The sequence below is a fragment of the Barbus barbus genome (assembly GCF_936440315.1).
Source record: "Barbus barbus genome assembly, chromosome: 10".
NCBI classification, from domain to species: domain Eukaryota; kingdom Metazoa; phylum Chordata; class Actinopteri; order Cypriniformes; family Cyprinidae; genus Barbus; species Barbus barbus.
The window spans coordinates 20,798,553-20,822,581 of NC_136738.1; the positions used below are offsets into that span (position 1 = coordinate 20,798,553).

General features: G+C 36.6%; 2 protein-coding genes across 14 annotated transcripts in view; one reads left to right on the forward strand and one right to left on the reverse strand.

Moving 5' to 3' along the window:
* The window catches only part of LOC306876478 (dachshund homolog 1-like), a 112,751-nt gene extending 109,095 nt beyond the window's left edge, over nt 1–3,656 (forward strand). For 7 of the 12 annotated variants that reach the window (XM_079427675.1, XM_079427682.1, XM_079427684.1 and 4 more), the window contains one exon: nt 1,508–3,656. In XM_079427675.1, the coding sequence (XP_079283801.1) occupies nt 1,508–1,548 (41 nt within the window). In that variant the 3' untranslated portion in view covers nt 1,549–3,656. The remainder of the gene's footprint in view (nt 1–1,507) is intronic. The other 5 variants (XM_079427683.1, XM_079427679.1, XM_079427685.1 and 2 more) reach the window with 4 other exon arrangements.
* A 16,262-nt stretch (nt 3,657–19,918) lies between these two features.
* LOC306875943 (N-arachidonyl glycine receptor-like) lies at nt 19,919–23,529 on the reverse strand. 2 transcript variants are annotated; one of them, XM_079426771.1, is made up of 2 exons: nt 23,273–23,529; nt 19,919–22,189 (listed from the first exon to the last, which is right to left on the reverse strand). In XM_079426771.1, the coding sequence occupies exon 2, from the start codon at nt 22,177–22,179 to the stop codon at nt 21,190–21,192; it is 990 nt and encodes a 329-aa protein (XP_079282897.1). In that variant the 5' UTR covers nt 22,180–22,189; nt 23,273–23,529; the 3' UTR covers nt 19,919–21,189. The 2 variants fall into 2 exon arrangements, with proteins under 2 accessions (XP_079282897.1, XP_079282898.1); XM_079426772.1 differs by having other exon boundaries at nt 19,927–22,189; nt 23,131–23,361.
* Between the last annotated feature and the right edge of the window lie 500 nt (nt 23,530–24,029).

Below are 24,029 nucleotides of genomic sequence, written 5' to 3' on the forward strand. Positions count from 1 at the left end.
TTTGCATAATTTACATGTATTAATTAATCTTTCAAAGGAATTTTATGCTGAGAGAAGCCAAAAATTCCTTTGTTTTATTTAGCATCTAATGAAATATTTATCCTCTTTAATGAACTTTTCATCTTGATTTGAATATAAAAATGCCAAAGTTTTAACCTATTTTAATGAGGGAGGTTCTTTCATAAAACAGCATGGCAGTCATTCGATTTTTCCCACTCAAGAAGCATTCCTGGCACTGTTTGCACAAGCTAGTTTAGCTACACTCCATTTGACCCAGAATTAATATGCTAATTTGTACATTTAAGATTAGCTCTCTGCTTGTTTTTGTTGTCGTTGTTCTCAGGTTGTGTAGAAGTAACTGTGGTATTTTAATAGTTTAATGTATATTTTCTACATCTTTTAGGATAAGTAATCTTGGGTTTGATTTTGATTTGCTTAATTGTTGTTTGATATCAAAATACTGTATCAACCATACTAAACACCTCCTGCACTAAATAAGATGTGTTCTGAGTCACTCAATATCACATACATTTATCGTGATCTAAATTAATTTGTACGTACCATTTATATAAAGGGGTTGATGCTGTGGATGAATTTTTTGACATGCCCTGTGAGCCTAGAGCCATATATCACAGCATCTTTCATATTTTTGAGATATTCACAATATTAACCCCTTTTATATAAGAGGCCACTGAGTGACAAATAACATTAGAGAAAAACAAGAAAGCGTATTGCAGCTCCATGCACAGCCCGCAATTAATCAATGTCCATTAGATTACTAGATTCGCATGAATCCATATGTATATATTTCACAGTTAAATAAAATCACTGTGCACATATTTAGGAATGTATGATTAACCGTAGAAGAAAAAAGGCTTTTTATTCAAAATCAATGGATCACACAATCAAAATGATTTGATATCTGTGGTATCGCTGAGCAATCCTAAAAAAGTCAGACTCAAACTATAAATCTTGTTTAAGCTAATTTTAACACAGAGCATCCTCGATCAGTCACCACTTTTGCTCATCAAAATTTTATTTATTTAGTTGCACTGCCAAAGAGAGGAAACACTGCTTAAATGCAGTGATGCAGCATTCCCGGACACAGAGGAAATGTTCTGGTAATAAACGTCAAACAAGCTCCTGAGCCATGCCTAACAGATGCTTTTACCAGAAGAAGCAAAGAGAGCTGCCGCTCATTCAGGCATGCACTTGCCAACGAAGGTTCCCTGGAAATGGACAAAGCTCATTAGATTGTACGCGTCGGAGAAGGCATTGCACAGTAACGGCTGCTTTTTTTGTACTTAATGTCATTTATGCACAGAAAGTGTCATTTGTGAAGTGCTTCGCATCATGAGTGACATACAAAATGTGACATACATTGATCCAGGGTTTACAATGGTGTAGTTTGTGCATTTGCATTGCATCACTGTTACTTATACTTGCTTTATGGCTCTATTCTGTTCAGTGTACTTATTATTATTCTCTCCCTTTGTTTTATCGTTAGCAGATGGAAGACTTTTTCTGAAAACCACAGTGATGTACTAACAGCATGGCGTTGAAGACTGGCGGCGTGTATCTTATGAAGATTCTCCAGAGTCCCCTCGCAGGGTAATTTAGTTACAGAAACAGGTCAATCGCTCATAGAGGTGCATCAAGGGTTTATGCTTGGCCCGATGTGGAAGACGGATTGTGTCCGAATGTAGTATTAGGGCTCTTATTCTCACTGATATAAACGTTATATTATGCCAGATGTGGGTTTGGATATGAAAAGTTAGCGAAGGCGACAATTTGAGCACAGTAAAATGTACCGTTCGGTACACTTGGTGATAATATTTACAACAAATTCACAGCACTGAAGATTTTTTATACTGTATTTAAACCAGCGTGAAAGCTTCGAAAATTCAATCTGATTCAGAGGTTTTGTTTTGTATTAAAAAAGAAGAAAAAAAAAACATAAATCCTTAATGTCAACTATTTGCCAAGATGTTAAAGATCCAAACTTGGAGAAGAACCTCTGAAAAATGTGAATTTGAATATGTGTTGATCAACAGAAAATACTAATATTTGCTTTTAATGTTTTCTAAACTAGAAGAAAAAAAAACAATCAAGCTTCATTTCTATCATTATTGTATATACAAGAACAGAAGATAGGTTAACTCACTCACTTTGGTATTTGTATATAATGTTAAAAGTTGGTATTGTGTATGCAGTAGATCTATTAGGAGAACAATACCAATGTTTATATTGAATTTATAGATTTGTTTTGTTTCTGAGCCATCATTCTTTCAATTCGCTGCCACTATGGTGAGGAAGCATGCAGGCATGTAAATGTGTTGTCCTGAATTCATGTTATTCAATAAATACTTAACTGTGCTGAACAAATGTACTTAGGGTTTATTCACTCACACCCAGTAAGTTGATGAACACTACTTTTCAAATCGCAGTATCATGAATCTGAATCTTGTATGGATTGAATCTCAAGTTTATGGAAAGTTGTACAGATCGCCAAATGTTACTGACCATCATTACACTCAATTTCTTTCAGTGATAGGCCACTTTAAATAATAAGTATTTAATGTATCATTTCAATTATTTATTATACAGGTCAATAGTTTAACTAACATGCAACAGACAAAAGTTGCAGACAAAATAGTATTAGACCATTTGTTAATCTGAGATAAAAAGGGAAGATAACTGGAAAATAATTCTTCATAACTTCCCCACGTGGATGATGTTTGATAAAAAAAAATGCATATTGAATTTAGATTTTTTTTATATCAAATTGCTGAATTGTAATAATAATAAAAATAAATGATATATTTTAATAGATTGTTGGCAACACATTGTTGGCAACAAATCCATTTATTATTATTATTATTAAAATGTTCTCAATTATTTGATAGAACTTATAACAATTGTCTGCAAAGATGACATCCACACTAGTTCTTCACATACTTAACAGAATTCTTTTTTCTTTATATAAAGACAAAAGTCAAGAAATCACGGCAATACCAAACTGTCACATTTAAATAAAGAGTGAAACAATCAGCCGGATGAGTTAAATTACACTGTGCTAATTAATGGTAATACTGAATATATTAAATAATAGATTACAGGCTTTTATTGTACCAAGTAGATGATGATGAGGGTGATGAGGCACTTACTGGATAATCAAGAAAAAATATGTGTTGAAAGGATCCTTTATTAGATGGACGGATCTAATGTTACGGGGCAGCTATTTATACTATAATCATAGACATTATTTTGTCACACATTTGTCCTCAGTCTGTAACAATTCAAATGTTTATTGTGTTATGTTAAAGTATCTTTTACCTCATCAATGAGGACTTGCCTTTAAGTTTCTTTTTATGTGATGTAAACACTGTAGCAAGATTTATGGACATGTTGTTCCTTATTTCTTTCTATGGCAGTAAAGGAAACGTATAAATATTGAAAGGATGTCTTGTTTTAAAGTGCTTTTCCCTCTTTTCTGATCATGTCTCCTGTAATGACACAGTATGTAAGAGAGAGTGTGTGCGTGCGTGAGTGTGTGTGTATGCACACTGAAGTGTATCTGTGTGGAGCTGCACGAGTGTGTGTGTTTTCTATTCTATGGTGTCATATATGGTAATAAAATATTTGTGAGTCAATGATTATTAGACTAAGCTCTTTTACGAATGAATCACTGTCATTATAAACAACTTGAGAGAGTTTATGCGTGTTGACTTTATCACCAAATGTCAATGTTTAAAGCAGTTAAACTCTTGAATCTATGTGATTTTACCATGGTTCATCCAGACGAATCCTGCCAGTGTATCCTAGTAAAGAGACTGCAAATTTTCAACCACAAAACAAACGTCACGTATGATATTACATAAGCGGCGTGCTTATATTTTAATCTGAAGGGCAATCAAAATTGTTCATGGTTGAGTTGTAAAACATGTGTTACTGAGCAATGACAATATCTAGCAGAATAAAACCACTCATGCTTAGTACAGTGAGCACACGGCTCTACAAAACACATGACTGAGAAATAATACCTTTCATTCATTCCAGCTGAATGAGCACAATATTCCAGGGAAAAGCCACATATTCAAAATGTGTTTGAAGAAAGAAGGAAACAAGAAGAAACTTACATCTCTTCATTTAAGTTAATTACTTATTGATAATCTGTTAGGATTGAGCCAACCAAATCCTGTTATGCAGTTCATTTTCTTGCTTCCATCATGTACAGTACTTGATAAATAAAATCACAGTTTATTTTTATTTTAATATAATTAAGTGAACATGGGTATGAGTTTTACCTTTTTTTTTTTTTTTTTTCGCCCAGGCTGCTTCTAAGATAAAATCCTCTTGATTAAAAAATAAATAAAAGTGTTTTTTAATTTGTACTTCATCTAATGAAAATGTACTTGGTTATATTGTTTTAATTGGTAATCCTTTTATAAATTTGCCATCTTTCACTTTCTGGTTTAAAAAAAAACATTTCCGTAATGACAGCATCCTTCAGGAAGTGAGATGGGAAACACAAACATCTGTAAGTATTAATGATGGATTTGATAATTCCTCTTAATTTTGCATTGCTAGCTGGTTTGTCTAACTTTAAAACATGATCAGAAAGTTAACATAGTATCATTATATAAGTTAAAAATTGATGAACTTTACACAGTTTTTGAACTCAACTGAACTGACTTGAGTTAAATAATGAAACTATTGTCTTTCTAGAGCTGCTTTACAGCAGAATCTAAATAGTTTCCATAACCGAGTTTCCATAATTGGTTCTGCTATTTTCCTGTTTATTACTGTGAAGCCGCTTTGAAACAATCTTGTATAAAGCGCTAAAGAAATAAAGGTGATCTGACTCGCTCTCAATCCCCTACAGAGCAATGGCCCCTTATTTCCATTGTTAATTATCCTGTTTATTTTTGGCATTTTTTAACTAATCAAGTCATAATTAAGAATTGCCTGAAAAAAGTTGAACAGATTTTTATGGAAAGACTTTTTTACAGCATGAACAAAAAGTCTACAAGTTGCAGAGCTCAAAAGGTAATGCATAACAGAAATGACCCATGAGAGCACCTAACTGTTTGGCTCAGAAAACTGTCTTCGAAGCAATGCAGCTAATTGATATTAGTGTTATTTCAAATTTATAAAAGCTTAGGCAGAATTGACACTGACAATTTCCTGTCGTAAGCAATTCTGATGGAAATGTGTTGACACAGCACGGCCGTGCACAGGTCCATTTTGCATGCTTTCGAAAGCGTGGCTGTAACAGAGAGGCTTCGAGATGAATAATTGACTGATCGCTGCATAATTCAACACAGCATTGTAAAAATTCAAGGTCTGGAACGTTTCATGTTTTTCTTCTTTATTGAAAATGAGGTTAAAGTTTCTATCAACCTTGGAAAAACTACATATAAAGTGGCAATCAATGGTGACTGTAATTCAAGTTCGGCCCTTTCATGAGAATAAAAGGTTTCTGTTGCTCATCGGTGAAATTTGAACTGTTAGGGTTTGAGAAGCCACAAATGTGCTGTCTATCAAATTGTTGACTTTTTTCATGTCTGCCTGCTTTCTTTAGTGTATTTTAGTAGACATAGATCAGTATTGTAGCCCCAGCGGTGGATCAAGACTCTCTTTGGCTGAGAATATGATGTATTTCCTCTCTCTTAGACAGAAATATACAGTAGTTATGAGCTGTTTGATGTCTTGTTCTGCCTCAGCTATTTAAGCAAGATTCACCCCTACAGCTAGATGTTTCATATCACTGCACATATTGTAATAAATTCATTTCAGTTAGAACATGACTTTGAGGCACAAAGACCAAAATATCCACAGTGCTGTAATCGCGTCCCTTGTCGAGCACATTTATAACGAGCGTTGCTCATTCCAAACATGGGCCGTGTCAATGTCATCACTTTGGAGTGTGTGCTTTTCTTGTGTTGAGTGTGCATATTTAAGACGTCCTCTAGGTGATTATTTCACACAATCATTTCATCGCTAACACCACCATACCCAAGATGATAATATTAGTCGATTCGTTTAGTGCAGACAACTGTAAATGAATCCACGTTCAGTGTGATTTCTTGACCTGTCAGTTGAAATAGCTTACATTTGAGCTTACATTTAAGATATAATATTGAGTAGATCACTTGATAGGTCTGTTTTGCTGAACCAACAGTAAGTTTCCAATGTTTGTCTGTCATCATTCTTGGAACACCACTCAGCCAATCATCTTTGAGGATTTATAATGTTAATGACCTCCAGGGCCTTGAGTCTTCAAACACAGATGGAACCCTGATGTGCGAGTTGCATTAATGACCAAATTAAGACACTAACTTGCAAATTAGTAGCCCAACTAACATAAAAATTTAAATAGAACAATTATTTTATCCAAGTAACATAAAAGATGGCACTAATAGTTTTCACACACTGCCCGATTTTATCTGAATACCAGTTATGTTTTTTGTTTTTTTTAATTACATGTCTGGGATACAGCATAATGGCTATTTCAGAGGCATACTAAAATGTAATTTTCATTTTTTGTTGGTCAGACATAATTACTCACCCTCATTTGACATTCAGCACAGTTCATAAAGTAAAAAGGTATCAAAGACTCACCGGCCATGTGACTCTGTTCTTCATCTGCTCATCTTTGAGTCTGCGAGGAAGGAAATCGCACAGGCTTGATTGAACACAAGATAGACTTAATGTCATCTAATCAGAAAGACCATTATGTATTAGTGGAACCACCAAACAGAATTATCTGACAAGGGGCAGGCCACATTATCTAAATTAACATTTTGCAAGCATGAACATGCAAGGCCACAGTGGAAAATGAAAGGCTACAGGAGAGCGGCCTGCATTTAGACATTCGGGCAGTAATTATTAATTTATGCTTGTCTGTGGTCTTAATGAAAATGAAAGCCAGGAGAAGAGAACAGGGAAGGATAATGTGCCGTGAAATTGAGTTTCATTTGTTCGGGGGCCACCTTTTAACTTTTCCTTTCTTCCCAGGAAATGAAACCAACCAGAGTTCTTGTGTGTTTTTTCTCTGTGAACCCCCTCCCCCTGCACAGCCAACCAACACACATCTCTCCAGCACAGACACAGACAATCTCTTAACCTCTGCAGTATCTGTAAATATCCTGTCTACCTCTGTAATCTACTTTATAGAGCCCTGCTTCAATGACCATTATTTCTTCTTCAATAATAACTGCCCATGTTAGCACTTTGTGCTCTACCAACTGATGATACTGAGACTGTAACCTGTAACAGATTGCACACTGATACAACCAACGATCGGTTGAAGCACTGTGATATGGATTATAAACTGTAACTTGTTAATGGTTCTGAGCATTAACATATTCTAAAAAATATATAGCTTCCACTTGAACTTTTTTTAAAGTTTCACCCCCTTGCTTACTTTGGCAAGCTTTACTGAACAATGTGTAGAAAAAAATCTACAGGGACTATTTTATATTCAAAAAATATATTTTTATTACAAAAAAGCATACGCTTAATTGGGGAAATGACCAATGGCACCAGTCACTAAGGTAGGATTGGTCAGTAACGTTGTTAAGGTGGGGTTTAGCAAAGTGTCAGTTAAACAAAAAGGTTTAACTTTAATTCTGTTTTTTAGAAAATTATATTTTGTGAAACCAAAAGTGTTCTGCATAACGTATAAAGACATTTTAATCACCAAAGAACAATGCATAGTAGTCAACTCAAGAAAGCTAATAGCCTACAGGTTCTCAGTGCAAGTATCTCAAGTCAAGAAGTATCAGAGTTCAAATATACAGACCAATGAGATTTTTGTGTATTTTCTTGGTTAACGCTTTCTTTTCCTTATATGGTGCTAGTAGCGCGCACAAGTATTTTGGGGAATGTCGAGAAAATTGCCACAAAGTTATAAATGTCATTGAAGAACCTTTATCTACATACATAGGCAGATTAGATAACAAATGCCATGTTATTAATGTTAAAAGGGTTTTAATAGGCATGCTTATTCAGATCTGATTTGGAAACAAGTGAAAATTTTGTTCCAGTGAATTTTGTACATTGGCGTGTGAACAGCACCTGTATGACGAGAGCAAAGCCACCATCAAGTGCCTTGATCCAGGGATTTTTCTTCATTTTGTCCGTTTGTCAAAAGGAAGGCTTGGGTGCATGAGAACAACACGAAAACCCTCCGAACATAAAGCCATGCAGACACACAGAAACACATACAGAAGCTATTAACCCTCCTCCAGCTCATCAACTTTGCTTTGCAATCTTCCCTCAGAACCATTAGAATACCCTGAAGAAATGACTTTCCAATTAAAGGGGATCTAGGAGAAGACAGCCTTTTTATCTCTGACTCCAGGAGTTCTTTATTCCAATCATTTAAATTGGAATTGATTTTTCAATTTAGCCACTGACTGCTCTGGACATGCAGCAGAGAGGGCCAAATAGAGCTGCGTTCTGAAATATTTGTCCCTCATAAAATCACGGTGGCCTCGAACGCATTAATGTGTTTTGCACGCCACCGGCGCAGACAACAGATTTTTAGCTCAGCATGCTGATGGAGAGAAAGCCCATCAAGAGTGGCCACCTCCCTCATGCTGCAGAGCACTGGACTGGTGCCTGTGGGATTTTTTTTTTCTGGCAGAGTACGATTGGATTTATTTTTCTTGTAAGGCAAAGGCAGCTATAATGTAGTACACATCTAAATAGTCCGACTCAATTGATCAGAAATGATGCACGGATCAGGAGTCTGATATGTCGATCGGAGGGGTCACTTACAGACCTGTCTGTTCACTGGCTGGTCATAAAATATGTATTTTACCTCTGTTGGCTCATGTTAAAGGCACATTTGTGATCTGGTTTAAATTCTCTATAGCAACATGTTTTCTCCACGTATAGTTCACACCCCAAAATTGTAATAGTTTCGTTTTGCAGTGTCACCTAATGAACACTAATATCTTAAGCAAAACGACTAGCCATTACATTTTTGACAAATCCTTTAAAACTATGGAATAAACATTATTTCAATCGATTATGAGCTGATGAGGCTGATAAAGTTTATAATGTGGAGCTGATAAAATTTCATCTCCAGTTTAACTAGTTCACATTAAAAGAAAGGAAAGGAAAAATATGTTTTTTGTCAAAAAGACTTCTAAAATTATTAAATGCATCTTATTTATAATTGTATCCTTCTGTTCAATTGTTCACATTTGTGTTTTGCCATCTTGAGTGATGAAGTAATACAGACTTGATCTTAGGCTGAATTTGTTCACAGTAAGATCAAATAAAAACACCTGTGAGAACATAAAGAACATGAGAATCTGGCTGAGAAGATGTGTACAATATCTGAACAATGCCACAGCCCCTGAAATCACTCAAGTGTGTTCATGTTAGGGGCATTTCTAGCCTTTTACTGAAGCACAGGCCCACCAAATTGCCCATATTTTGATATACTTTTTAGTTTTTTAACTTCTTAAGACCCTGCGGCCTCATATGAGGACATTATTTTTTAGAGAAATTCTCTGAGACTATATATGCCACAGTTTTAAGTCTGGGTGTCTTGTACAGAGCACATGCAGGGCTTTACAGAGATACCAAATGATTGGATGTTTCACCATGACTGCTCCCTCTCCTTGGTCTTCAAAAATGTCTGAAATTAATTTAGTGACACTCTTATGGAAATACGATAATATTTGAAATTATCATTTAAATCTGTATAATTTTTAAATTGTGTATCATAAATCAACATCTCAGGAACATGTTATGGGGTCTCAAATCAAAATATGACCTTCTGTTACGAAGCAGGACGTTGATTTCATACATGTCCTCATATGAGGTCACCAGGACTAAAAGCATGTTTATTACACATTTTGGGGGACATAACAAATGAATAGGGAAAGAAATTATACTCCCATTATTTCATTTCTTTTTTCATTACATGTTGCCCCAAAAACACATTAATATGCAAATTAGATTTAGTTTATAGATACATTGTATATAATGAGAAAACCCATTTATGGCCATTTTGCATAAAGAAAAAGGTAGATCGAATCATTCTGTTATAACATAGTTGGGAATCACCTTTATACAAAGTTTGGTAAAAAATCTTAAACTAAAAATGTATTGATTTAAAAAATCTATTGTTTTTGCCCATGCATGTTCATTCATGTCTTTTTAGTTTTTCAAAAAAATTGAGTCCCGATGTCCTCATTTGAGGACATAGCATAACTTATGAATGAAATATTATTTTTAATTTTTTTTTTTTTTTTTACATTATTCTAAATGCTCTAAACAATTTAAAGAGATGAAAAAAAAACAAAAACATTTTTTTCCTAAAACTTTTTTCTCGGGTCTTAAGAAGTTCAAATACTGGGTCCCACTTTATATTAGGTGGCCTTAACTACTATGTACTTACATTTAAATTAATAATTTGGTACAATGCACTTATTGTGTACATACATGTTTTTACATTGTACTTATATTTGTAAAAATACCTATATGCAATTACATCTGTAATTAATTTCTGTAATTACATTTATAATTACACTGTTGATCCATCACTTACACCTTAACCCACCCTTAAACCTACCCATACCACCAAACCTGCCCCTAACCTTACCCATATCCCACCTCACAAGCAGCAGAAGTGTTTTGCAGTACTATATTACCACAAAAAGTACATTGTTCTTATGTTGTAATGCAAATACATAGTAGTTAATGCCACCTAATATAAAGTGTGACCAAATACTGTTTTGGATAAAAATGGATGGAAATTGTCTTGATCTGCAGTAGAGAGTGCATAAGTTGCACACGCAACAAAAATCTGCTTTGTCGTTGACAAAAGAAGACTGATGGTTTTATTTCCTACAAAGGCCAATATTCACCATTTCCACTATTTTAGTTTTTTTACTTTTCATGTATTTACATAGAATTTGTTTCTGGCACAAAAATCCTTTTGAATAACCAAATGCACAAATACGAGAGAGAATATATAGTATTTGCATTTGCAAAGCATTGGAGTATTTGTACTTATATTTGAGACTTAAAATCTCCTTGAAGTAAAAACGAATAAATCTGAACTTAATGGTGCAAAAAAAAAAAGAAGAAAAAAAAGTGCCACACTGGCCAAACTTGTGTGTTTAACAGGCCTCAGCTACTGTGTAGTCCAGCCTCTAACAAGGCCTGCCATCAGCACTGTAAATTTCCCCAGCTTCAGCCTGGGTGGAAACAGTTGTCTTCTTCAATTACAATTGGAATCAGATGTGCTTGTGTTTTCCAGCCAGGCCTGTGAAGTCATCAACAGCTCTGTCAGCTGCCTTTTAATGAGCATTTATTGTTTCGCTGGCCATGGATACCACTTTTATAGGGTCAGGTTCAAGGCGGAATGATTTTCTTCGCACTGTTTTACAGAAGCGTTTAGAGATGTTTTTGTGGACTGATGGTTCACTCTCAGCTTCCTGACAGCTGTGTTGGCTTGTTTGGCTCTCTCCCCTATTTCTTTCTTTTTCTCTTTTCTGAGTTGTTTAATATAGTTGTGTCGCAGGAATACGGAGGAGAAGATTAATGGACGCAAAGGATCGGTGGCAGTTGCGGGGAGATGCAGGACAGAGCAGGCCAGCAGCCATCTGTTCTCTCTACCTTTATGGCTCTCTTAATGGAGGACAGGAGACAAAAGCATCTCCGCCACCAGGCAGGCGGTGAGCATTTCTGTAGCGCCACTGTAAACTAATTGTCAGTTCTTTTGACGATGCGCAAGCCAGCCGCAGACACGTACACGTACACACACAGAGTTTCTCCCAAATGTCTTTTTACCTCTCAATCAAGCGTGGTTGGGAACGGTCCAAGACAGTTGCAGCATGTTTAGAGGAACAACGCTATGAGAGAAAAGTGATTAAAAGATCCTCTTGAGGCAAAACAGATCATTCACAGAGACAGGATGGCGCGTAATCAAATTAAGATGAAAATATAGAGATGGCCCTTTGGTCTTTTGAAACGAAACAGAGATGTTCTCAGAACTTCATCAAATGTTGGCCCATGCTCAAATGCAAATGCGGTCTGGCACTGCTTTCTTCTGAACATCATAATCAGTGCAAGACTTCAGTAGACCTTATGTGGCCTTCAAGTAGAGTCAGAAATATCATAATTATGAGCTATGTGGACATAAATGACCAAGTGTTGTCACATTTATCAGTAGGGAACTCATAATTGGCTATGATACTTACGTTATGATGTGCTCCCATGAAAGATGGTGGAAAGCAGCTCTTAAGTTATTTCTATTTTAAGTGCTATAGTTAAAAAAACAAATGTCAAAACAAAAAATGATGCCTGAACGTTGTGAGTGAATAAATGTATATTTTGATACACTTGCAAGTGCGGATAGTGTGAGGGTTTACATATCTTTTTATTTTGATATTGGACCTGTCGTTTTTCCTGTGCACCTATCGATTTCCTACAGGTGTGCAAGGGTAATTGTTGATTGAGAAGTGCTATACAGTAGTTCTAAAATGTTAAATTTGTATAGCATATGTTCAATATCAAAGTAATTAGTCATACGTTGTACTAAATAAATAAAAAAGTCATTTAGGCTGTGTAAAAGTGATGTAGATGTATGAGGCGCCACGTTTAAATCAAACTTCGCTTATCAATACATACATAAAAAACGTGCATATACACCTATAAATTACTCACATATACATGTATACTATTGGATGTTCAATATATATATGAAATACACGTGCACACTAATATGAAGTCCATACCAATACATATTATGTTAGTAATGAATGCATATACACTTGTGAATAACTTGCGTATACATATAAACTTGACGCATGCATACACCTGTAGACTCTGGCTAATACATACAAACACGATCCATGCATATACACCCACAACAACACACGCACATACATATAAACTCGCCGCATGCATATACACCTACAAACACTCGCACATAAACTCGATGCGCGCAGACACACCTATAAACACTCACACATACATATAAACTCGATGCGCGCAGACACACCTATAAACACTCACACATACATATAAACTCGATGCGCGCAGACACACCTATAAACACTCGCACATACATAGACTCGATGCGCGCAGACACACCTAAACACTCGCACATACATAAACTCCATGCGCGCATTCCTTATGGGAGGAAAACACTTTACGGGTAATGAAACGCATTGCCTTCTTATTCTGGACTCATCTGCTTGTCTATACATCGTACGCTTTATTAATAATGTGTTTATTGAGTTTGGTCTTTTAAAAACACTGTTTTAATGCATTAAGCATTTTCAAATGTTCCGCCGGAAGTGCCGCTGCTTCCTTTTACACTGAAATGCTTTCCGTTTACACTGAAAAGTTCATGCACATTCACATATGAAATCACTTGCATATACATATATACACGTGTATGCGCGCATCGAGTTTATATGTATGTGCGAGTGTTTATAGGTGTATATGCATGCATCCAGTTTATATGTATGTGCGAGTGTTTATAGGTGTGTCTGAGCACATGGAGTTTATATGTATGTGCAAGTGTTTATAGGTGTGTCTGTGCACATCGAGTTTATATGTATGTGCGAGTGTTTATATGTGTATATGCATGCATCCAGTTTATATGTATGTGCGAGTGTTTATAGGTGTGTCTGTGCGCATCGAGTTTATATGTATGTGCGAGTGTTTATAGGTGTATATGCATGCATCCAGTTTATATGTATGTGCGAGTGTTTATAGGTGTGTCTGAGCACATGGAGTTTATATGTATGTGCGAGTGTTTATAGGTGTGTCTGTGCGCATCGAGTTTATATGTATGTGCGAGTGTTTATAGGTGTGTCTGAGCACATGGAGTTTATATGTATGTGCGAGTGTTTATAGGTGTCTGTGCGCATCGAGTTTATATGTATGTGCGAGTGTTTATAGGTGTATATGCATGCATCCAGTTTATATGTATGTGCGAGTGTTTATAGGTGTGTCTGTGCGCATCGAGTTTATATGTATGTGCGAGTGTTTATAGGTGTGTCTGAGCACATGGAGTTTATATGTATGTGCGAGTGTTTATAGGTGTGTCTGTGCGCATCGAGTTTATATGTATGTGGGAGTGTTTATAGGTGTGTCTGTGCGCATCGAGTTTATATGTATGTGCGAGTGTTTATAGCTGTGTCTCTGAGCACATGGAGTTTATATGTATGTGCTAGTGTTTATAGGTGTGTCTGTGCGCATCGAGTTTATATGTATGTGCGAGTGTTTATAGGTGTGTCTGTGCGCATCGAGTTTATATGTATGTGGGAGTGTTTATAGGTGTGTCTGTGCGCATCGAGTTTATATGTATGTGCGAGTGTTTATAGGTGTATATGCATGCATCAAGTTTATATGTATACGCAAGTTATTCACAAGTGTGTATGCATTCATTACGTGTGTACGTGTATTTCATATATATATATTGAACATCCAATAGTACATGTATATGTGAGTAATTTAGGTGTATATGCACGTGTTTTATGTATGTAATGATAAGCGAAGTTTGATTTAAATCCTACGTGGCGCCTCATATAGATGTTTTGCTTGTTCGTTTTCCTTAATTGATAGTGATTTAATAGTCCAAACATTATAATATGTGACTGTCATCATAATGACTTTTTATCAGATATTCTTTGTCTGAAATTGTTTGCAAAGTCTTTACACATTTTGCCCTATTTTACATTCTTTTCTGTTGTGTAAATTATTTTAATTTGTTCCATTCCAGTCTGTATCATATTTGTATCATCTATTTCAGGTAATGCTTCCCTTGATGCCACATAAAAACAGAAGGACCTGAGGTTGATCAGTTTGAATATCAGTCAGACAGTCTCTTCTTGGCAAGATTAAGCTGCAGTGAAGTCTAGACTTGATGTTATTAGTTGAAAGTCTGGCTTTGTGAGACTAAATTGACCTAAAAGACTTAATCCTGATATTTGAGCAAAATAAAAGGCCTCTTAGTTTCACATGGGCTTATTCTCATCGCACAAACCTGTCTTATGTTAAACAACAACCTCGCTTTTCTCTGGCGGTGTCGACATCTGTAAAGCAAAATGAAGTTTCCTCTCTGAGTATCAATCTTGTAATTGAGCTCTCGGAGGCCGCTACGTGACGTGCACACACAAGAACCCTCCCCGCTGTCAGATTCCTACACGCGGCTGCCCTGCACTGTCACACTGAAGTGGTCTCCTTTTCTCTCCTCTCTCTCTCACAATCATTCCTCTGTCTGCGGCTCCCTGGGCCCTGCAGTGGGAGTCCGCCTGCGCACTTAACGCGTCAGGTTTCAATTATTTTGAATACCAAAAACCTTCCCATAATGAGGCATGACACAGACATGTAGTCGAATTTTAAATTGGATTTAATTGTTTTCTCAGTTGTAACTTCAGTCGGATAACAGAGACAGAGGGGGATGGATTGAAAAAGGGAACGAATAGCGAGAAGTGGGTGGGAGAAAGATGAATTCAGCGAGTGAGGGAGACGGACAGAAAAAGACAGGGTGAAGTCTCTGATCTGTTTCTTAACACAAATCTCTCTTTGTAAGCTCTAGCTAGGGCCATGTTTGGAATTACAACTTTCATGTCTCTTATCCCTGTTGTAATTCTGCCTCGCGTGTTCCGCTGGTGTGATACGATGGATCATGGGGACGTTTAAGTGAGACTGAATTAAATATTTAACCGATCCGACACGAGGCCTGTCTGCTCCATGGCGCTACAATTAAACCAGAGTGCCGTGCTTGCGCTTGCAACACTCGATCCCCGCTGAACGCTGTCAGGAACATGCTACTTTACAGACTTAAAATAAATCTTGTCCTAATCTATTGAAAACCCTGACAAGTGGAGCCCAAGGTTTCAAGGCACTTAGCTGAGGACTGTACATTATTTATGTCCTCTAATGGTGCTGCTATTCTCTTCGTGTGAATCAGCAATGGTCTCGTCCGCTAAAGGAGCCGTCGCTGTAATCAAAGCCATATGTTTTCCTCACCTCTCCTCCTCTAACTGACGGGTCAATGGACTTGTCTTTGCATCGAGCGCATTCTTTCAGGGAGATCACGCCTTATGATATAGATTAAAGAGTGCAAGGTCTTTCTCCCCACTTCTGACCAGATAAGATCTTAATGCATAAGCCAGTGAGGGTAAATACAGGCACCGCTGGGAACTGCATGAGGCATTTTCTGAGATTTATGTGGCTGTAGAGATAATGAAGGGCACCATCCAATCGTTTTCAAACACCATTATCCACCTCAGTTTATTAGGCCAATGTGCCACTTTTGCCATGGTTTTGGAGAAGATTTTCCTCTGCTTGGGGATGCCTGGAATTTCCAGACCAGATTCTTGAAAGCTCTACCACATGGTGCAAAATGGAGATGATCCTGCATAAATGCTTATGAGACTGATCTGCAAGGGCAAATCTTTGTTTTTGCCAACATTGTGCATGAAAGGAAGCACAGTTGTTTTGAATGTTAGTGGTACAATGGGACTAACAATGGGTTTATGATCATTTGTTTTTATTATTATATAATATTGAATATTGACAGATTTTAGGAAAATGGTAAAGAAAAATTCAAGGGGTCATATGACGATGCTAAAAATAACATTATGTTGTGTAGTTGGTGTAATGCAATGTGTTTACGTGGTTTAAGGTTAAAAAAACACATTATTTTTCACATACCGTACATTATTGTAGCTCTTCATTTAAGTTGACTAATTTATTGAAAATGTATTTTCTATATGCGTGCTATAATACTTATGGTTAACGATTCAGCCATACATGTTTCATATGTTTTTATTTATCTATTTTATTTGTTTTACTTTTGATTGATTGATTGATTGATTGATTGATTGATTGATTGATTGATTGATTGATTGATTGATTGACAAATAAGTGGACATCCCGGTGAAATGACTTCTCACTGGTGGCATTTGAGGTCCAGTCTGTTCCTATAAACCCCGCCCCTTTCTTACAGTCAACTGCAAGCTTACACATCTGCCTCCAAGTCCCCACCCTACATTTTTTTTCTTTTTGATAACGTGTGTCATGGATGTACATCACAGTACGGAAGGAAAGATCTGTCGCTATTTCCATTCTGTCACAGAATTTAGGTATTTGGTTTTTACATTTTGTAGTCACGTGAATTGTAGTCTTTAGGCCGCACAGTAGTACTTCTATCATTATGAACTTCTGTGCAAACAAATCTAAGATGTCTATCGGCACTGACAAAATAGTGTCTACTTGTAAATCTTTAAAAGCACAAACACATGTCCTAAGACATGCTCACTGTAAAGCCGTTCACATGAATACCCTCGAGTGGACTGAGGAAGCCAGTCAGACACTACCGGTTCTAGTCATGTTTTTTATATGATTTGTGAATTTGGCTCTGGTATAAGTGCTCACGAACACTAGAATCCCATTATAATTCCCATATCACAATATAAAACTGCAACAGCTGAGGCATAAAAACAACACTGTACCAACTCCATTGAAGTCACCGGAGACGCCGCAGAGCAATATCGCACCAAACAGATACCGCGGGCCCACTCTGATCATCACTTGATAGTGTGCTGACAAGCAAACTCTATTAAGCTGTCTTCAAATATGCAAAATGATATGATTTTACAATGATTACATATTCACTTCCCAGCTGGCTGGCTTCGTGCAACTCCATTTGTCATTGACTATTGTGTCCAATTATATGATTAGCTCCAAACACTCCGCCACTTGGAGAGCTCTCGTGTGTTCCAGTGCACTGACTGATTCACAAACAAAGTCATTACAACATGTATTCACACATATCAAATAACAAACAGATGGCCATTGTGCGCCGGCTGATTTGTTTGTAACACGAGCGGCAGAAAAAAGGTAGTTTTTTGCTGGGCTTTGTTTAAGCACCGACTGTTTTATTCCCAGAGAGAGACATCTGGCTGCCGAGGCGGCTAAATCAACTCAAATGAAAGACAATCTTGTTTCCATTAATTTTTCCTGTGGCAAAAGCACTTGTTATGAAGATTCGAAATTACTGAGAAAGCTTCCAGATAATTCATCATATGGGCCGGACAGAAGACTGCAGTTGCTCACAGAGTGTCTGTCTCCATTAAATTGCTGTGATGTGTATCAGGTGGGGTGGATGAAGTGTGTGTGTGTGTGTGTGTGTGTGTGTGCGTGTGCGTGTATATTAACATTTACATTGCAAAACTTAAAAACATGAAGAGTAATTATAACAGAATGAGAAAAGAAACACTTAGCTCGGATATAGTCATGTCAGGTTGGGTGGATGAAGTGTGTGTGTGTGTGTGTGTATCAACATTTACATTGCAAAACTTACAGTAGTGTAATTCTGTAGGTTTGGGCAAATTCTCCTAAACATATTAAACTGAAACATCATTTTGCTGAATGCATACAGTGGTGCCAAAAAGATTGTGGACATTTAAGTCACATTAAAAATGTCATAATTTCATTGCATTAGATGCAAAATATCAAACCAGGTGGCATCTGCGAAGAAATTATGATAGAGCTTTCCTTAGAACTAATTTGTGGTAGAACTGATCTCAAGGGGATTTTTATGTATGATGTTAGTTCCCTTCAAGTTCACACAGGTGTCCTAGTAGCTAGTAGAACAACCACAGGTGAATTTATTATTATTAAAGACTGTTCGAAACGATAGGGGGGAAAAAACAGACAGCGGGCTAGATTTTAAAACTCCTCCTCGCCATCAAACTGCTATCATTACAGAAGGAAGGTCACTGTAAATGTTCAGATTTTGATTATGAATGATCATTAAAGATTGCAACAACTTTTTTTTTTCCTGTGGAAAAAGACTAGTGATGTATTATAGCAAAACTAGTAATGTGCACTAAGTAAATGTATCCATTTTGATTGCACGTGGACTTTAACATACCGTATGAACATGTTCCACAAAGCTTGACAATTTCCTAAACACACTTACTGCTCCTCTTTCTGCAGCTGATAGAGTCTGGGGGTTGCTTTGTTAGACTGCTTAAGAGAGCAGAGTATTTACAGTCTTCAGGAAGAGTAACTGCTTGTTTCTGAATATTAAACTTGGATTGAAGGCAGTACTGAAGAAAAGTATTTATCAATTTTAATTAAGCTTAATCAAGTAAAGTGCAGGGTATACATTAAGTGTATGGGTATTTGATGCATAACAGACTGATTCAGTTTTTTACAGCATCATTTTTTATGTTTAAAACTGATATCAATGTATAAGGTCTTATAACCAGTCACCATCACTTTTCCTTTTTTTTTTTTTTGCTTCAGTTTTTCATGTAAATTATCCTGCAGTTTGGCATTTTAAAAAATTACAAATATTACATACAGTCTCTCAAGTCTCTAAGTAATTATTAGGTCACAAAAGCTGAAAAACATGAAGAATAATTATAACAGAATGAGAAAAGAAACACTCAGATCGGATATAGTCACAGGATGTGTCAGTTTCCCAAAGAAGAAATCAGTGCATCTGTCAGCAGTCACATTTTATGGAAAGTTAATGAAAACAAAGAGAAATTTTAATTGAAAAGATCATTTAAAACTATAAGCAGATATAATGCCACTTTCAAATAATTTGTTAACATTACATGACACCACTTGATGGTGATATTGAGATAAAGCACTGTGAGAGTAGCATAAATGTGCCCTGGTCAGTAGCGCCACCTGCTGGCGTTTTATATACTACAGGTCAAGTTTACTGTCATGTGCTGTACCAAAATCCTGTTCCAGTGCTGTTTTAATTGTGATCAGCTTGTATTAAACAAAATGGTGCAGAATATATATATATATATATATATATGTGTGTGTGTGTGTGTGTGTGTGTGTGTGTTATGATTTGTTCATTTTCATTAAATACCAAAATGATTAGAGATAAAGTGTTCTTATGTAATTGAATTACCGTTTCCCTTTATGGGAAATTTAATGTGCATTACATCCCATGTTGAATGGTGGTATCTCATTTTACTCTTCTAAAGGGACCAAATATACAACTATGCACTCCTTTTGAACTAACCTCTTCAAAGACATTCGCTGTTTCTGAAGATCATACTTGGTATAACAAAAAAGCATGCTTAGCAAAAGATTAACATGTTCTGCACAGATTGTGCAAAGACTGCAAAGAAAGTTTTGCTATGCAAACTATTTCAAAGACCTTGCTGTGATTGTAACAACACACTGTAAACCCGGAAAAAAAAGTTGAACTAATTTTTTTAATTAATTTTTAAGTTAAGAAATTCAAAGTTTAAGTAAGATTGCTCTTAACTTGAAATATCTGAGTAAGCCAACTCATACATTTATCTTAAAATTATTGTGTAATCTCAATTTAAATATGTTTAGTAATGATTTGCTATAACTAATTCAGTAAACACTAACTTGCTAATTGGCAAAGCAATGCTTTCATTAGTATATTGCCGAAAGAGGCAATAAAGAACATTCATAAACCATTGAATGTTCATTGGTTTATGAATGAGTTCATTAAAGAAACAAGTTCATTAAATTCAAAACAATGATACAATTCAGATTATTAAATATATGTCAGTTTCATGAACTCAAAAGAAAAACAAAAGGAAAAATACAAAAAAATAATTTGTTTAAAGTAAATAGTTGAATTCAAGTTTGCCCTACTCAAACACCAATTCATTATTTTGAGTGTTCGGGTCTACAGTGCATCCCCATTCTGGCCTAATTGTTTTATATGTATACGAGAAAATTATTAAACATTTTATAAATATTACATTATATATGGCTCTAACTGTAGCATCCCAATTTATAACTTGAATTTTACTTTATTTTAAAAACTCTACATTTTTAAACCATCACACACTTGCAGCATGAAAGAAAGAGTTTGTTATAGGGTGTGTTCACACAAAATTATTGTGCAGTGTGTGGTAATGCATATCATGATGGCACCAAATCTGATAAAAGTTTAACTTTATGCAAACGAGCAGTGATGCAATGCAGCAGCCAATGAAGACACTGGAGCACATGTGATCCATCTCGTGAGTTGATTGCATATTAACTGCAGAGCTGCTGTTACTGTGAGCAGTTTCACTATTTAGTATGATCATTCATATTGTTCTGCAGTTCTGTCATTTAATTTCAAACGCTGACATGTTTACATTCAGTTTACATTGCTACCATCAGCTGTATTATTCCTCAGATCATGGCACTGGTCAGGTTGCTGAGCGAGCGAATGCTGTTGGTGCGAAGGCTCTTCCTGCGAACACTCCTCAGGTAGTTTCTGTACAAGATCACGCTGATCACACGGTCCTGAAACTGCTTCGACACAATGTAGAAGAGTATGATGTCCAGCACTGTGCTCGCGTTCATCAGGAAGGTGGTGAAGGCCCCCCAGGTGTTGTAACCCCTCTCACTGCTTGCCAGCAGCATGGAAACGAAACAGATGTGGAAAGGCACAAAGCACACCAGCACCTGAACGATCAATGTGATGATAATCCTGATGGACTTCTGCTTGACTTTGGGCTTCAGTTTGGACGTGCGGCCGTGGATGAGGTTGTCCACGATGATAATGTAACAGCCCACCATGATGCACACCGGCACCAGGAAGAAGAAGACGATACGTGCGAAGTGGACGGGATTGTCACGCCGCAAGTAGATTATGTCGTGCATCTTGATGCAAGTGGTATAGTTTGTGTTGCGGTCGGGGTCTTCCTCCAGGAGAACAAGCGGAGCTGTGCTGCCCAGGGTCATGATCCAGACTCCCGCACAGGACAGCAGGGCTTTACGGATGCTTTTTAGTTCTCGGGTGTGTCGCGGCTGCACTATGGCCACGTAGCGATCTGTGCTAATGAGGGCGAAGAGCCACAAGGCCAGGCAGGGATAGAGCACGGTTATTGCGGCGTTGATCCTGCAGAATATGTCTCCGAACGGCCAGTAGTCTTGACTGTAGTAGACCATTCGAAAAGGCAGCAGTAAGATAAATACCAAGTCCACTAAAGCGACATTGATCATGTAAACAGTGATGGAGTTCCGTCTTTTAGTGGTCAAGGCAAAGACCCAGAGTGCGGTCAGGTTGACCACTGTGCCTATGATGAAAATAATCCCAAAAAACACTAGGCATACAGTGCGGTACACTTGGGGGACGTAGCCTTCCATGATGACTGGTGAAGATGTGTTATGATCCATGATGGTTTGCCTGATTTCACCATAAAAAAGAAACCAATGTAAAACAGTAGTTTTTAAAAACTATGGAAGCCTGTTTCAGAGTTGGAAAGAAAGGTAATAGACCTAAATCAGTGTAGCACTATATTTAATTTTTGACAGAAATGAGAATGAGGCTGTGAGGGATAGAAGTACAGCTTGCTCAATGGATTGTACCAGTTGTTCAGCTGATGATCCTTCCAAAGTAGACAAAATGCCATAAAAAGTTTTGAAAGTTTATATATTGCATGCCATTGTAAAGACTGTAAGTCTAACCCTGACAGCTCATTTTCATCCATATAAAATTCAATATGGCCTCTACACTGAGTAAGGCTTATCTTACAGTTGCAACTTTATTTCTAATAACTCTGTAGTATTTTTTGTAGTTTCTTGTAATTGTGACCTTGTGTATTGCAAATTTCAATTTATATCTCACTATGTGACATATCTTATTTTAAACTCACAAGGTTTTTTTACTTTTATTTTTTTATATTTTTTTACTTACACTAAATAGAATAAAAACATATACAGGACTTCTTTACATTTAGGGAGATGTTTTAAAGGAATAGTTCATATAAGTACAAACACATATTTATTTAATTTCAAACCTTCCTTTCTTTCCTCGTTGTAGAACAAAAAATAGTCACAACATGAGGTGAATACATGATGACGGAATTGTCATTTTGGGTGAACCATCCTTGTAAGACACAACACTTTTTCTTTTCATTGGAATTTGAGGGTTAGTTAAAAAAATGTTAAGACATCAGGGTTTAAAAAAAGAGAAGTGAAAGACAGTCCTTCTCAATTATCAGTGTTAAGGTACAAAAAGAAAAGAAGAAAAAACAGTAACAAAATGTTGAATATCAGTCAGTATACCAATTCATCACACAAAGGAAGAATGCTACTTTCAGTACAATTCTTGAATGTTCTACTTACCTATTCAGCTTTATATAGAAACCACATTTGACCTACAACATAGTCTTCTGATATGTCTGGCTGTTTGTAACACCGATGGGATTTCAATGGCCAATTTCTTTTCTACAAGATTACAAAGTAAAAAAAGTTTAAAGGTACCAACCTCAGAGATCCATGTTGTTGGCATCGTAACTGTTCTGAGGGCTGTACAGTTGATGACTATAATGTGCCCTCGCTGCCGAGCTTCGATCTAACAGAGGAAGTCATGAAGCTTGTGTCTTTATTTAGATTAGAATTTTTCTTTTGGTTTCTGTGAAGCCCCTTCACTTCCTGTAATGCATGTACTGATGGAGAATATATCTCAATAGCAAACACTATGTCATATGCAGTTTGAGAGCAATTGAGAAGTAAAGATGTGACAGGTTTGGGTGCTGGTTATTGATTGGGAAAATAGGGTTTGTCACACAGCATTAGCTCTCTTGGGAGCAGCACACAGCAGGTGGCAACAGAAGGCATCTGGTGTTGAAGAGTTTTAATTAAACACAGGATGCTGAGGTTGGTGGTGTATAAACAGGAAATTAGATCTTTGTAATGTAAATTTGAGACAGCAGCTCATCTTAAAATCACAGGACGAAAAGAAAAAGCTCTAGACCTGACCAGGCAGAACATTTTTAGGCAAACTCCCTTTTTTAAACTGCTTTGGCTGAGAGGTCAACAGACATCTGTCATCCGAAAACTAAGATTAACTTAGTTGTACTGCTGTTGTTGTTCTGTGACGTGACTAACCTGTGGTAACAAAACCCACACAAGTGGAGTGTTCCAGCAGCTACGCTTCAGCCGGAGGTTTAATATTCTAATGTGTGAAAGAACGTACTTTAAAAACATCAACACTAAATCACTGTAATATGTGTAGTACATTC